The 15,278-nt window shown below is 43.0% G+C and overlaps 1 protein-coding gene across 1 annotated transcript in view; it reads right to left on the reverse strand.

Moving 5' to 3' along the window:
- The window catches only part of COL4A1 (collagen type IV alpha 1 chain), a 146,140-nt gene that overhangs the window by 79,961 nt on the left and 50,901 nt on the right, over window positions 1-15,278 (reverse strand). The window contains exon 2 of the mRNA XM_036250137.1: window positions 3,674-3,733. Within this exon, the coding sequence (XP_036106030.1) occupies window positions 3,674-3,733 (60 nt within the window). The remainder of the gene's footprint in view (window positions 1-3,673; window positions 3,734-15,278) is intronic.

The following is a 15,278-nucleotide window of genomic DNA, read 5'->3' on the forward strand; positions in this document are numbered from 1 at the left end:
AGAGAAAACATCTGAAGAGATGAGTGGCCAGCCGGGGAAGTAGGAAAATAAACAACTCTGCAAAGACCACTAAAACCCAGTGACAGACTCATGAATTTCACTGTTGAACTCAGAACAGGATACCTAATATTATGTCGATGACAATGAGATTATAAAATGACCAAGTATCTGCTGCATTAACGTTTAAGCTATCTGGAGAATATAAGTCATTCTGTTAATTAATTCACATCTCCTTGGAAAACAGAACTTAGCCAAAAGAAGTCTGGCAATTCATACTGGAGATATTCCAGTTTCCACTGGTGGATTCTAGACAGGCAATATGTCAAAGTGTTCTTCAAGGAGATGTGGAAAAGACGTGTCTCAGAAACAATGATGTCCAAATTTCTAAGGCAGTGACACTGTGTCCCAGTTAGGTAACTGTAATTCTCTCTGGGTTATATGGTTCCCATTATCCTATTTTTTTAATGTAAGTCAAAATTCATTTAATTTGTAGACATTTGAGGATAGCGAAAAACTCCTATGGGAATTGAAGACATTCATTAGTAGCTCCAAAGTATGTCTGAAATTTGAACCACTATATTTAAATTGTGATTCTAAATCCTTTATTCATTTTGCATTTATACCCAATTAGCATGTCTAGGACTTGCTTTGAGGATGGGTGGGAGTCGGTGGCAGTTGCAAAAGACCAACTTCTCTTACGGAGCAGCCAGCCAAGAACAAATTTCTCTATTGTCTGACCTTGGGAAGAGAGAAATGGAACCAGATCTGAAACCCCAGCTCAGTCAAGCTCTCAGTGTAACACATCATTAAACTAATTATTTTAACATCACTTCCAAGACAATAAGTGGAAGTTTAAAATTTCCTCTTTCTGTGGGAGGAAGGACCGCTTCCTTGCTCATGCTATGTGAGCCATGGGACCTGAAATACTTATGCTCAAGAGGACAAAAGACAGATCTCTGATTTTTGTTCAAAGGATATAATTCAAAATCATTTAGCTATTCCCCTAGATTTCAACAGGCCTTCTGAATCTATTCAATAATTAGTCTTTGAATGGTTTAACTTATAGCTGCCTGGTACGTTATTTTAAATAGTCTTTATTTAATAATAACATAAAACATTGAAAATGGGCAGTGGAGAAGGCTGTTGAAGGAACCAGGTCAGGCCAGGAAAGATGGAAACGGCCCTAGATCCTGGATGTCTGATTTGCTTTCTGGGATGTGCAGAACTCTACACTGTCCACCCCAGTCCCAACAGGAGCTAGGGTATTCCAATTTCAAGGCTTAGGTTGGCTGCAGTGGCAGGCTGACCTGAGCCCTCATCACAAGGAAGTATCACAATCTAAGGGCACGTCTTCTCCCCCAACGTTCTCTTGCCCTTGACCTTGCCAAGCCGGAGTGGAGGCAGGGCCCACTGCGTGTTTCCGCGTCACGATAAACACAGACCTGGGCCGGATGAGTGGTGAGGCCACAGCGAGGGTTTCATCGAGGCTCAATCTTGAAAAGAAACGTTAAAAGACACTTTTCCTTGTGAGGCTGGGTGCCAGGTGCTGTCCGCAACTCAGATGTGACCCTGCCTTATCTAAAAACATTCGGACAACTCTGAACTGAGTGGGCCAAGTCCCCCACCAACTGTCATCAAGATACGAAAAAGTCACCTGAAAATAGGTAGAAGGCGATACGTGCATAAATCTACTTTGCTTTACATGTCAGTGGGGGAATTTTTGCTGAAAATCAAAATAAATCTGACTGGGAAACTCACGTACAGAATAGGAAGTCTGAAAAACACGGTAGCGGTGCGGGAGCGCCACCGGGGTCTGCGGCTGCGGGGTGGGAGTGGGCATCGGCGAAGTCGGTGGAAGGGACCCTGGTTAAGAGTGAGAAATGCTAGCTCCCCCGTCCCCTTTCCAAGTCCCGATGCCTTCGGTTACCAGAAAAACGTAGTAGTGTGGATATAAGCCTTCATTTCCTATTTGTTGGCGTCTGAAAGTTCTACTTTTCATAGTTTGAAGAATTTTTTTGTTACTTCAGTATGCTTATGTGTAATTCACATTAGACCATTAAAAAAAAATGGATCTTAGTGGTAAGAACATACTTGCCTATTGAGGATGCACACTGGACCCAGCTGGAAAAACTCCCCAAGTAACAGAATGAGCAGCCCGTGAAGATTATAGTTGATAAAATGGATAATGAAAGACATAACAATGTTTTCACATCCTTCGTTTATTCAAAACCTCTCCAGGTAATAACGATGTCAACAACTGTCAGCATCTTTTTTGAAAGCATAATGTTGGTACTTCAGCAAGTAGTTAAAGATAAATGACACCATTTTCTGAAAAACAGAACGCACTGAATTCCAAGTGTGAGCTGGAACCCCAGAAATCGTCAGCAGGCCAGGAATGAGAGGGAAAACTCAGCTGGCCCGGCTGACACCTTCTGCTCCCCAGAAGCAGGCAGAGGTCCACAGTGGCTCATTCCCTTCCGCACGTGCCCAACCGGCTGCGCGTCCCCACGTGGGAGGCAGACTGGTTTACTGGCCGTGTTTTCTTACTGCCACCCCTGGTGTCCACAGTGACTCGCAGACAATGTCAGGATGCTGCATTGTCCCTGGGTAAAAACCAGAAAGGCACCTTCTCTCATATCTGAGATTCACAGATATGACTTGCCTTCCAGAAAAAATGATTCATGATTCCTTTTTTTAATTATTGATTTTAGAGAGAGAGGAAGGGAGAGAGAGACAGAAAGAGAAAGAGAGAAACATCGATTTGTTGTTCTACTCATTGAAGCATTCATTGGTTGCTTCTTGTATGTGCCCTGATCGGTGTCGGAACCCATACCCTTGGCCTATTGGGATGGCACTCTAACCACTGAACGGCCCGGCTGGGGCTGATCTATGATTCTTAAGTGACAGGGAGAAAGAGTACTTGTTTAGAAAGAAAATACTTTAATTCTACATTTGGGAAACAATAAATATTTACTGTTTTTGTAAATAAATTTGAACATTACGTTATAAATTAAAAGTTGTTTAAAAATACTTAATTTGAGCCCAGCTAGTGTGGCTCAGTGGTTGAACATCAACCCATGCACCAAGAGGTCGCCGGTTCGATTCCTGGTCAGGGCACATGCCCAGGTTAAGGGCCTGATCCCCAGGGGGGGACATGCAGGAGGTGGCCAATCAATGTTCTCTCTCTTCAATTTCTATCTCTCTCTCTTTCCCTCTCCCTTTCTCTCTCTCTAAAAATCAATAAGGAAAAAAAAAGATTTTTAAATACTAATTTGAATAGAAAGCCTGCAAGTTCAACAGAAATTTCTCTTTTCAGAAAAAGGCTAAGTTTAGTTCTTAAACATTAATTCCAAAGAATACCATTGACTCAACAGATTTTTTTTCAATATACTTATTCCTTCTAGAGCCAAAAGAGGAAAATGAACCAAATCTCTTTCCTACATTAACTGCCACTAATTATTACAATTTTTGGGGAATAGCCGTTGAGATCCCTCAGCAATAACGGTAAGCCTGGCTTTGCTTCATTTGTATGGTTCTGGGAAAATTATTACAATAGCGATAAGGCTTTAACATGAACTGATGATTATTTGGTTGGTTTACATGTAGTTGCCAATAAACTCCACACTGACGGCAATCACAAGGAATTGTTGTTATTCAAGTTTGGGCAACTCACCTTTTGTCCCTTCACTCCCTGACAGTCACACTTCCCGCAGCCAGAGCCAGCGCAGCCACCCTGGAAGGAAGAGAAAAAAGTCTGTAAATAGAAGAATTCTTGAAAATGGAGGTCCATATTCGACTTGAGATGATTCTGGCATCTTCACCTATTAACGGGAAACGTCCTACCCTGGTTACGAGCATGGTCTTAAAGCATGTGGCATCTGGAGTCGTCCTCATGGGGCTGTCCCATACTTACCCTATGGTCCAACTCTCTTGCCCTAACAGACAAAATAGCAATCCTGGAGTAGAACACATCAAAGCATTACTTAATCCAAAAAGTGAAGACTATCACTTATACTTTTTGCAGTGGACACTCCAGGATATTATGTTAACAGGACACAAGGCGATGGGGAAGGTCACACTTCTGATATGGGAGTTTAAGACCTGTTGAGGCTGAAATTAGAACCCAACGTCAACTTCCATTATGTAAAACTTCCAACACGTTAAAAAATAAACATATGACGGTACCTACCTACAATTGCAATTTCCTTAGAAGACCCTCAATTTTTTTTTTTTTTATCTGCACCCAAGGACATTTTTCCATTTTTTGTTCAGACAGAGTGAAAGGGGGAGAGAGGAAGAGAGAGAGAAACATCGACGTGAAAGGGACACATCGAGTGGCTGCCACCGCACGACCAACCAGTGCCAGGGACAAACTGCAACCAAGATATGTGCCCTTAGTGGGAACCGAATCCGGGTCTCTCTGGACAGCAGGCCAATGCTCTAACCACTTAGCAAAACCGGCCAGGGCAGAAGAACCCAAATTTTAAACCAGAGATAGAAGTATTGTGGACAGACTGTAAGAGGGTATGATAGAAATAATTTTAAGGAGCTTATAAATCTGAGATAAAATGTATAGCTAAATTCTGCTTCAGATGATAAGTTTCTTGAAAATAAAACCATACTGTTAATCATATTGTGATCACGTGAAGTCTATTTTTGTTAACAATATACTCATCTTGGCTCCATTGCCATGGAGATCGTCTGCCTAAAACAACTGCATTGGAAGATATTTATTTTATAAGGGAAACTTTAACAAGTCTCTCCAAGACAGTAAGCTGTTTTTAATTTTATATTTTGGAAATGGGGACAATTGACAACAATCCAGACTCCCGAGATTATGGTTCTGTTTCTTTCCCTGGCTCACATTTTGGGCGATTTTCAGCATGCACTCTCATAACCTCCTAACGTTTTTAATCAATCCAAGTTCACAGTTTGCTTCACATTCTGGGTTTCGGTGACCAAAGACATGAGGCCGAAATCTTAAACCTGTGCTCTGGAAGGGTCACCCAAAATGCACAAATACAAGTACTGAGACACTCGAGAGGTGTGCTTCACTCAGCACCATCTCTTTCCCACCCCCAGGTGAGCGCCGACTGCTCGCTACCTGGTTCTCGTGAGATGCTGACTGCATGCCTCGACTGTCCGTGTGTCTCCCCAGTACTCCGTGAGCACTTTGGGGGCAGGGCCGGGCCCTCCCCGTGAGCCAGAAATAGACTGTATTTCATCTGAGACTACACTGGTTGTAACACTGACATTAGGAGAAGAAGAACAGCGCTGGTTCAACATCAATTGTTAGATCTACCCAATTTCAGAGTTGTTAAAACACTAATGAATGGGCATCTCAGAATTGATGAAATAGTGTAGTAACTACCTGACTGCTGTTCTTTTGTTGTTGGTGGTGGTGACGTCCATTTAATCAACCTTAAATAACAACCATCGACTACAATGCGGTGACCTGGGCGTGTCAATGCACAACGCATTACTGCAGAACAACACTGTGGGGAAAACTCCGAAAGGGGAAAGTGGCAATGATTGTGATCTACACTCCAGATCACAAGACCAGACAGAGAGGAGTGGAGGTTCTCAGGGGTGCATGGGCCCCTGGAGCTGCCCAGAGCTGCTAGGTTAACCCCCAGGGGTGCATAGGTCCCTGGAGCTGCCCAGAGCTGCTGGCTTAGCCCACAGGCCAGGAAAGCCCACCAAGTGAGGTGGTTCCATGTCACTGGGGCTCGGAGCTGGCCTCCTTTCTATTACTACCCATTCCCAGCTTTCCTGCTTCTGAGCCAGGTTCAGAAACGCACCTCTGCTCTCTGAACACCTCTGCTGCACTCCATTCCACTCCGACAGGTACCAGAAGGGAAACCAGCTAGGGGAAGGCTCGTGTATTGTATAGTCTGCACAGGAAATGTCCACCTGCCACGCAGGCGCAGCTGGCAGAAGCCCAACAGCAGCCTGCAGCAGTGAGGGAGTCCAGTAGCTGTTTCTTCAAAGCCTCCAATTAGGGAACCCAATGACTTAAGCTGAAAATGGCTTTCTGGTGGTTCTGGGTTTTCCTCTTCTGAAATGTTGATAAAATCTCAGAGGCTTATCATTCTTTAATTTGAGGGAAGTTATAAAAATGAATTTCCTGGAACCATTCCCTTAAGCTATCAGTAAATGACTTAATGACAAGGGACCCTAGATAAGAGGTTACAGGGGCACAATTGGGGATGTTGGGGTCAAGTTGATTTGGGAGCCTTTTCTACAGAAATATACCCAGTGGGTGTGGAACAAATGATCAGTTTGCCTTGGGCAGCACCTCGGGTCATGACAAACATTGGGAAAATCTAAAATGAAACATAAAGGATTGCCCTGGCCAGGTAGCTCAGTTGGTTAGAGCAGTGTCCCAATACCCCAAGGTTGCAGGATCAATCTCTAGTAAGGGCACAAACAAGAAGCAACCAATGAATACATAAATAAGTCGAGCAACAAATTGATCTCTCTCATTCTCATGCTCTCTGTTCCTTCCTCTCCCTCTCTCTAAAATCAATCAATAAATAAAAATTAAAATGAGCCCTGGCCGGTTTGGCTCAGCATTTGGAGCATTGGCCTGCGGTCCAGAGAGACCCAGGTTCAGTTCCCGCACGTACCCCAGTTGCAGTTTGTTCCTGGCCCTGTTTGGTCGTGTGGGTGGCGGCCACTCGATGTGTCCCTTTCACATCGATGTTTCTCTCTCTCTCTCTCTTCCTCTCTCTCCCTCCCGCTCTATCTGAACAAAAAGTGGGAAAATGTCCTCGGGTGAGGATAAAAAAAAAATAAAATAAAATGAAATGAAATAAAGAACTAAAGCCTTTTTTATAGGCTCTATTATAGAAAAAAAGAACCCTCACCCTGCCCCCATCAGCTTATATCAAGCAAAATTTTGTTTTCAATTCTCAGATCAAAGACATTCATAGCTCCTAATCCGCTTTCTCCATTTGGGAAATTTTAGTACCAATTCTGGCCCCAGGGGGAACTGATAATTCTAAGAACATTTCAATTATGGTCAACTTTTTGTAACAAAAGGCATTTTTTAGACCACTTCTGGGTGGCCTAGCATTTAATGTAAATGGCTCAGTTAAGAAAAAAAAACAACCACTCAATTTTAGAATAGCAAATAAAAATCATAAGCTGCACATTTACTTTGCTAAATATAATCTATTCTGAACTATCACTGTTCTGATCCTTTATAACTGCTGTCACATAATGGCCCATGCTGGCCACCACCATGGAATATAGAGGTATTTTAGTTGGGATTCAAGGAGTCACTGCTAAAAAGAACACCAGTGATACTCTGGGCGTCCGTTTTAAATCAGGTGTAATGCATGATTTTGAAATAGCTAATCAAAATAAGAGCCTTGGATAGTGCAAATCTCAATCTACCATTGTGAATCGCCATGTTTGAAAGGGCAAATATTCTACATGAGTTACTCAGATTCACAAGTTCTTTGGTGACCCACATGTTAAAGGCTATATCATAAATGTCATGACTTCCTGAGGAAGCACCTTTTGCATCTGAGCCCGTCAGCAATATCAAAAGCTATACACCGCTGACAGACTCAAACAGCTCCTCGCTGCTTCCCAGCCGAGGAGATGTGCGAGGCTGCTCATTTTCCCCAACATCTGAAATATATTGGGTCCCATCCACCAGTTCCCATCTCATCTGTTTCAGATTCCAGAAGGGGAAGAACTTGTACATTTTGTGAAGTACTCACACTCTTTCCTTCTGCCTTTACCCTCATTGGAATGCTAGCATCAAGGAAATCAGCTCCAAGTCCTACCCCATGGCCTGTGTTTTCTTCCCGAAAGGCAATTGCTTCACCCACATTGCCATGGCAGACGAAGCCGGTCCCAGGGAATGTGGCTGAAGATCCCAAAGGTCAAAGGGTTGTGGGTCTCGGCTTCTCAAAGAAGGAGACCATTGATGGTCAAAAGCTACATGGGTCACCCAGACTGACGGGACAAGAGAACCTCAGAATGCTCTTGGGGAAAATATTGTCCTTTATACCCTTAAACTGTAGAAAAACTTAATGAAAACCAAGTCAATCTTGACAATTCTCTTCGCCTCTTTCCGGTAGACCACACAGCCAATGAGTTACCATGAGAGTGGAATAAGTGACCTCCAGATGGAAGCTGAACTGAATTAGTTGTATTTGAAACAGGGAAAATACATCAGTTCTCAGTGAAGTCTGTCAGGCACACACGCGCACACACCACAGCAATGGCAGGGATCAACTTTACACACATACAGATAATACACTTCGAAAGGAATGCAAAAGGTACAACAAAATAATCCCTAAAGCAAATAACTTTTATGTTCTGTATGAGTCTCTACTTTTAAGGGTATGATCAAGCAATTAATATTATTCAAATTTTCTTTCATGCCCCAGTTACAGATTTTCAGAGAGTCCAACCATCAGCATTAATCTGATGAAGTATGTTAAGTTCTAAAAATCCCCAAAGATTTACGATACAGAGCACTAGTGCCAAAGAAGGAAGGGGAATGAGGAGGTCAATGACTTTAATTTGAAATGAAGCTTATTTCCGGTCTTTCTCTGATCTACAGACCAACAGGGAGTTCTCAACATTAAAGGGAGTTTCACGTGGGGATGCAGGAAGGGGAAGGCTGGCTAATCCTGTTCAGAGAATGCCTTTTTAACTTAACCAAAGGACGCCAACTGCTGTGTGTGTGTGTGTGTGTGTGTGTGTGTGAGAGAGAGAGAGAGAGAGAGAGAAAGAGAGAGAGAGAGAGAGAATTTCCTGCCAATTCATTGTGACATATCTACTGTAGGAAGCATACCTGGAATGAATTAAGCAGAGTGAAATCCTCAATTTCCTGATTTTTTTCCTGCTTCTGATGGGAGATAGAGCTTGAACATCACAACTTTCACAATTTTTATGTGTTTCACATCCCACCAAATAGGGACATGTGGAGATCTGCCAAGTCTAAACAGCTTATCTTTCAAATTCCTTTTTGCATTCCCTATGCTGTGCAAAATGTCAAAATAGTTTTGTGGTGATATTACTACACCAATTTTCTCTCTGGTGGTAGCACTTCTTTCTTCAGGGGATCTTTTGAATAATTATCGCACCAACTAAAGAAATAGATGGAGACAAGGAAATACATATTAAGCCTACTTGGGCAGAAACTAAGCGTGCAGAAAGTGGCGCTTTCAGACCCTCCTGGGGGGATTCTCAAGTGGGACCACCGCTCTGGAAACAGTCTGGCAGCATCTCCAGGAGCCGAGCGTCCACACACGTCTTCCCCAGCAATTCCACTCCGGGGAGATGCCCCGCAGGGACACACATGGAACGAAAGACATGTTCATGCATTTTTATTACTGAAACCATTTTAAACTCTATTTGCCCTTATCATGTACTGCTGGAGTTTGAGCTTTTCAATTCTATCATTTTAAATTCTATTTCATTACCAAAACATGTCGGTGTGGTAAATAAAAGATGACCACCAAAAGACACACAAACAAAAACAGGCAACACACACACTCTATTTGGATAAGGAAATATAGAAAATATAGAGTTTATGAGGAGGACTTTAATATTTATTTTCCTGACTTTTGTCCTGTTTGTGATTTTAATTAACTAGCATGTGCTACTTTTGGTCATTCTTGTTATACAATTTTGTTTACGACCACGAGGTTCTGGAAAATAACTCTCTGCATCGTCAGACACTCCCCACCCCGAGAGGATTGTCTTGAAAGAGACTCTTAAAACTTCTCTAGCAGACGAGCACACTATACGGTCCCACTGTAGTCAAGGAGAAGTGAAACCACCTTTGGTAAAAGAAGTCAGAGTAGTGGTGACCTTCAGTGGGGTTGCCAAACAGGGGGTACAAGGGAGGTTTCTGGAAACATTCTCTGCTTCATCCACGTGGACGTTACATGGGTAGGTGGTTTCATCTATAAAACGTCATTGAGCTGTGAACTTACACTATTTTTCATTCTGTTGGAGTTCAGTTTTTAATTAAAGCATACTCAAGGGTGTCCGCAGCAGCACTGTACGCAGCGTCCCCAGACGGAAGCAGAGGAAGGGACACACGCACACGGCGTGCATCCCAGCCAGGCGGCAGCATGGATGGACCCCGCAGATGGCAGTGACACTGAGCAAACTGCAGCGAGGCGCAAAAGGGCGCACTGGGTGATGCCATGTATGTTTACGGAGAGTTCAAAACCAGACAAAATGAAGTTGGACAGTGGTTCCTCTTGGGGGCTATTAGTGATGGGGAGGAGTCTCAAGGGGTTTCTTGGCTTCTGGAAACACTCTGGCTCATGATCTGGCTTCTGTTTCATGGGTGTGTTCACTCTGCACAAGGCGCGCTGAGCTGTGTATTTCTTTAATAAAATGTATCCCTCCCCAAGAATGTGCATAGAATACTAAAGTTACTAGCAAAATATTGGCCAAGTGTTATAGCACAAGTCATAATTTCTTAGAAGCTTACATTTGCACAACATTTTTGAGCTTCCAAAAATAGGGTTGGTGTTGCAGATGGAAGGGTGACTAATGATCCACGTGCTTTCACCTGCTTTTGCTTTCTTCTTACATTATCATCCTTGTGTTGGGATCGATGTACGAGGGATGTCATTCCAAAGATGTGAAAATATTCTTCAGCATTAATTCAACAGAAAGGGTACTTTAATGAAATAAAATAAACTTTCTTTTCCATCAAATCATGGAAAACATGAAAACGGAACATCCTTACTACTTTTTGGACTTATTTCTGCTCTAATTTGAAAACAACTACAAGTGTTGATACATTCTTGGCAAAAAAACAAATTCGCATGAAGCATTTGAGGCACAGAGTGAACTTCTGCCGAGCGGCGTCTCCCCCTCCCGCAGAGTGACTAAGGACCGTGCCTCTGAGGTGCACGCCGCCCTGGTTCTCATTACAGACTGACTCTGCAGAGCCTGCACAGGCCTCCCAGCTAACGACATGCGTTGATGAAATGTGGGTGTTTGCTTGGCTCCTCTGACCATCAACATGTGATTGCAGTTCTGTTATTTTTCCCCCATCGGACCATTTCTGTTGACTCGCCTTCGTTTCTTTTCTTCCCTCTCCTCCACTCAATGGGGGTGGACATTAAATGTCCCTGCCTGGGGAATAGGCTGGACTGGAGGAAATGACAATGAAGTTCAGCATTTCACCTCCAGGTCATTGGTCTAGTCCAGCTGCAAACAGATGTGACTATAATTAGTTGCCATGTGACAATGGTTCAGTTGGCTGTGTGCGAACTGAGTTGGTGGGTTGAGGGTGTCCGCTGGGACCCGGGGGTAGAAATGCTGCCTGGAGGTTTGAACGGGGGGAGTCGTGGGGGCTCTCCTGGTGGTTGCTGACTCACTGGCCTTGTGTACAAATGCAAAGGAGTTGACTCTGGCACGTTTCCAGCCCAGGGGTCCTCCTACGCTCCCCGGGATGTTCTGCCAGAACAAGTGACTGTCCAAGGCAAAGATGTGGATATAGAGACTTTTTGGCCCAAGGTGAAACTCAAATTTCCTAATTTCAGAAGTGAAATCTTTCATCAGTAAACTTCTCACCCTCAGCTATTCGCTCTAGGTTCCCTGAACTCTCTTCTCGCCAGCTCCTCCTCCTCCCCCCACACAGCCATCACCCCTCCTTCCTTCCCTCGGGGTCCCCACGATCCACACCAACTCCCTCATCAAAGACCTTTCACGAGAGCCACAAACACGTATTTTCCAGCCACTCTTTGAAGAACAGCACATTTTACCCAGCCAGGCATTTTAAAAAGAAAAGAAAAGAAAAAAAAGGTTGGACTATTTCCTCCAACTCTGGAAAATGTGCAATTACCCTTTTGGTTTGGAGTACATGGAGTTTTTCTAGCTATTTCTGCTTTCCATCTCTCCTCTCTCTATGGCTTCAAAATATGAACCAGTCTTTGCTCCTTCCCCACTCTAGTTTGACCACTGCCACTCAGATATCCACCTTTATTTCTTACTTCTGAATCCCAGGCCCAGCCTCCAGAGGGGTACGTCAGCAGGAACAGAAGCTGTCCCTGGTGGGACTGGGCCAGCCATTTACTCACACTTAGTCTCAATGCCCAATTTTACCTGGTGGATTAGATTTTAACATCATTTTGCACCTGGTCTAGGCCAGGCATCCCCTGATGCAAAGAATGCAGAGTAGAATATGTTAGCGAGCAGGATGAGAAAGTAAGAAATTACAATACAACACACTCTCCAAGAGAGGTGAGCAGAGTCCCACAGACACACGGAGGAGGGAGCCCCACGCCCTGGCCGAGGACACAGGGACCTGCAGAGCAGATCCTACTGGCATGGTGAGCAAAGGCCGACGTGAGGAGGAGGAGCTGCTATGAGAAAGATGCAGAGGTGAGATAAAGCAGAGCCCAAGAGCACACAGCACCTGGCATGTGGATCAGGCGGTGGGGTACAAAAGGGGCAATGCCAGCAGTCAGGACAGAGCCAAAAACATTTTTTAAAGGAAGTAACAGGGGAGATATACTCTCCTAGGAAAAAAAACAGAATGTGGGGAAATGGCACAGGAACTGGTTGGGAGGTAGGTACGGGCTCCAGGTGGGAAGGTAACAGGTCAGGCTACCAATTTCTGAGGCAAAGGGGGAGCCCAATTTGATGTCTTGGCCAAATGGCCTGACATAAAGGCACCAGTATAGCAGAACCATTGCCCATTGTTCCTAACGTCTGTGTTTTCCTTTGTATACCAACAACTTTGAGATTGAAATGAATCCATAATTGTTCTCTTAAAAAGTAATGGCTAATTTCCTGGAAATTCCAACAAATGGGTAGGATAGGTGCCTTCTTTTTCATGTCTAATCATAAATAGACTACAGCTTAATCAATTGCATATATAATCTCAAAATTTCACATGTAATTCAAAAGCATGTTTTTAAACAGAAGTACGGTGTCCTTTCTTCACGCCCATCCGTATTACCACAGACACCTTCAGCAGGAGAAATGCAGTCAAGTGCTGTGGTCAGAGGTCTGTAAAGGGTTGGAGGACAAACAGGAGAGAAGGAAGGAAGGGATGAGAGGTAGGAGATGGGAGGAAAAGAGAAAGGGAAAGAAAAAAGAAAGAGGAAGAGAGAGGAGGGGAGGCCGGGGGGAACATGAAGGAAAAGAGACTATGTTCTAAGATCCAAGAAGGTGTCCGAGGTGACATCCTACTTGGCTTTTTGGTGAGGAAGCAGGAAGTTAAAGTGGACTCCTCTGACCATCTTTGCTGCCAGTCTAATGTTCTCACCCCTGTATGTGATTTTTATATCTACATTGTTTCTTTTAACATCCTTGTAACACAGTCTTAGCAACATAATATCAACATGTTAACTTCAAAATATTGTTGCAAAGATGCCACACTTTCCAGGAAAGTGGCTTTGAAGAGGTTAGAATTTATCTCCTGGCCTTAAAACACTGCTGCTCAGACCACCCTCTGATCCCACCCTATGACCTTCTCTGCATCCTGCCTTCAGAAAAATTCCTTATAGGGTCTAAATTTCAAATAAAAAGACTTCTTAATTAATACTTAATGATGCTTTTCTTTCTATGACCCAATCAAAATGTAAACAAATATCATAGAATAAATTTTCATGTAATAAACTCTGTGGAATAACGAACACTCAAAAGGGCAGACCGGTCATCCCTCTCCTCATTTGACAGAAGGTCAAAGACCCATCTAGAAGATTTCTATGTGACATACTTTAGGTCACCTGCAAATGTGAGCAGAGTTGCAACTACAATCTTCAAAAAGTTCATCGGGCTTTTGTGGAAGATAATGGATGGTGGACCCAAAATGCTACTTTGCAAGCCATAAGTGGTGCTTTCAAAGAACCTATCTAAAAACACAAGTGCAACCCTTATGGTTAAAGAACAAAAAATGGGGTAAACCGCAGAAGGAAGTTGAGCTTTTGCTGGTCAAGGCCGTGGTTTCTCAATGACAGGCTGTGGTATTCACACTGTGGCTATGAGATGTTGCCACAAGATACCTCTGAGGTTCTTATGAAAGTCATCATTTTCCAACCACACTTCCTCACTGTATTCCCAAGCAGAGTCCTACTCCTAAGACTTAAAAAAAATCAAGCCTTAAATTTACCAGCACCTCTGGATTACCAAATGGTCTAATCCAGAGATTTTCAACCGGTGTGCCCCAAGGATTTTTAAAACTGTTTAGTCAGGCGCGCTGACCTCTTTTCCCTTAGATTGTCAAATTTTTAAAAATGACAATAGCCTACACAACAATGGCAGTCTAGTGTGAATGAATAAAAATTATAGCTATTTTGTTGTGTGTGTCAGATTGGCAAAAATACATTCTTTGGTGTGCCACAGAGTTAGTAAGTAGTTTATGTGTGCCATCAGATGACAAAGGCTGAAAATTGCTGGTCTAATCCATGGACAAATGTAATACTATGTATCTATCAACATGTCTTAGAATTTGAGAAAGCCTTCTTATCTTTTCCAACATAATTAAAATATATATATTTATCAGACTTAAGCCATTCATAATTTATTATGAACATAAATATAAAATATGGAAACTATAATTCATTACATTTCTCCAGTCCTTCCATTTGAATGATACCCAAACAGCCCTAGTTTCTTTGTTTTCTCATGTACATGCAGTAGCTACTTATTTCCCCATTACCTACTGTGTATACAATACAATAGTTTTAGGAAATTTGTGGAAATAAAAGTATGATTTCCAATAACAAAGCACTTATATTAAGCATATTAACATATTGAAAATTCTAGACAGCCTTTTGCTATCACTTACAGTGACTTTTTAATTAAACAGAATCCATGTTGAGTCAGGTAAACTGGACACTGAACACAGTTTAAAATAATACTTTCTGGGGCAGTGTGTCTTACTGGAAAGAGAAACCATGTCTGTGCTGTTAATAACTATGGTTTATTGTTTGTTTGTTTTTAAATGTTTTTCCTTTATTGATTTTAGAAAGAGAGGAAGGGAGAGAGAGATGGAAACATCGATGAGAAAACATCGATTGGCCGCCTCCTGCATACCTTGCACTGGGGATTTGACCCACAACCTGGGCATGTGCCCTGACCAGTAATCAAACCGGTGACCTCTTGGTGCATGGGTCGACGCTCAAGCACTGAGCCACACCAGCCGGGTAATAACTATGCTTTCACTTTTTTTTTTTATCCTCACCCAAGGACATTTTTTTTTCCATTTATCTTCAGATGGAGTGGGAGGAAGAGAGGGAAGAAGAGAGAGAGAGAGAAACATCAATGTGAGAGAG

Source organism: Molossus molossus, unplaced genomic scaffold, assembly GCF_014108415.1.
Source record: "Molossus molossus isolate mMolMol1 unplaced genomic scaffold, mMolMol1.p scaffold_m16_p_9, whole genome shotgun sequence".
Taxonomy (NCBI): Eukaryota; Metazoa; Chordata; class Mammalia; order Chiroptera; family Molossidae; genus Molossus; species Molossus molossus.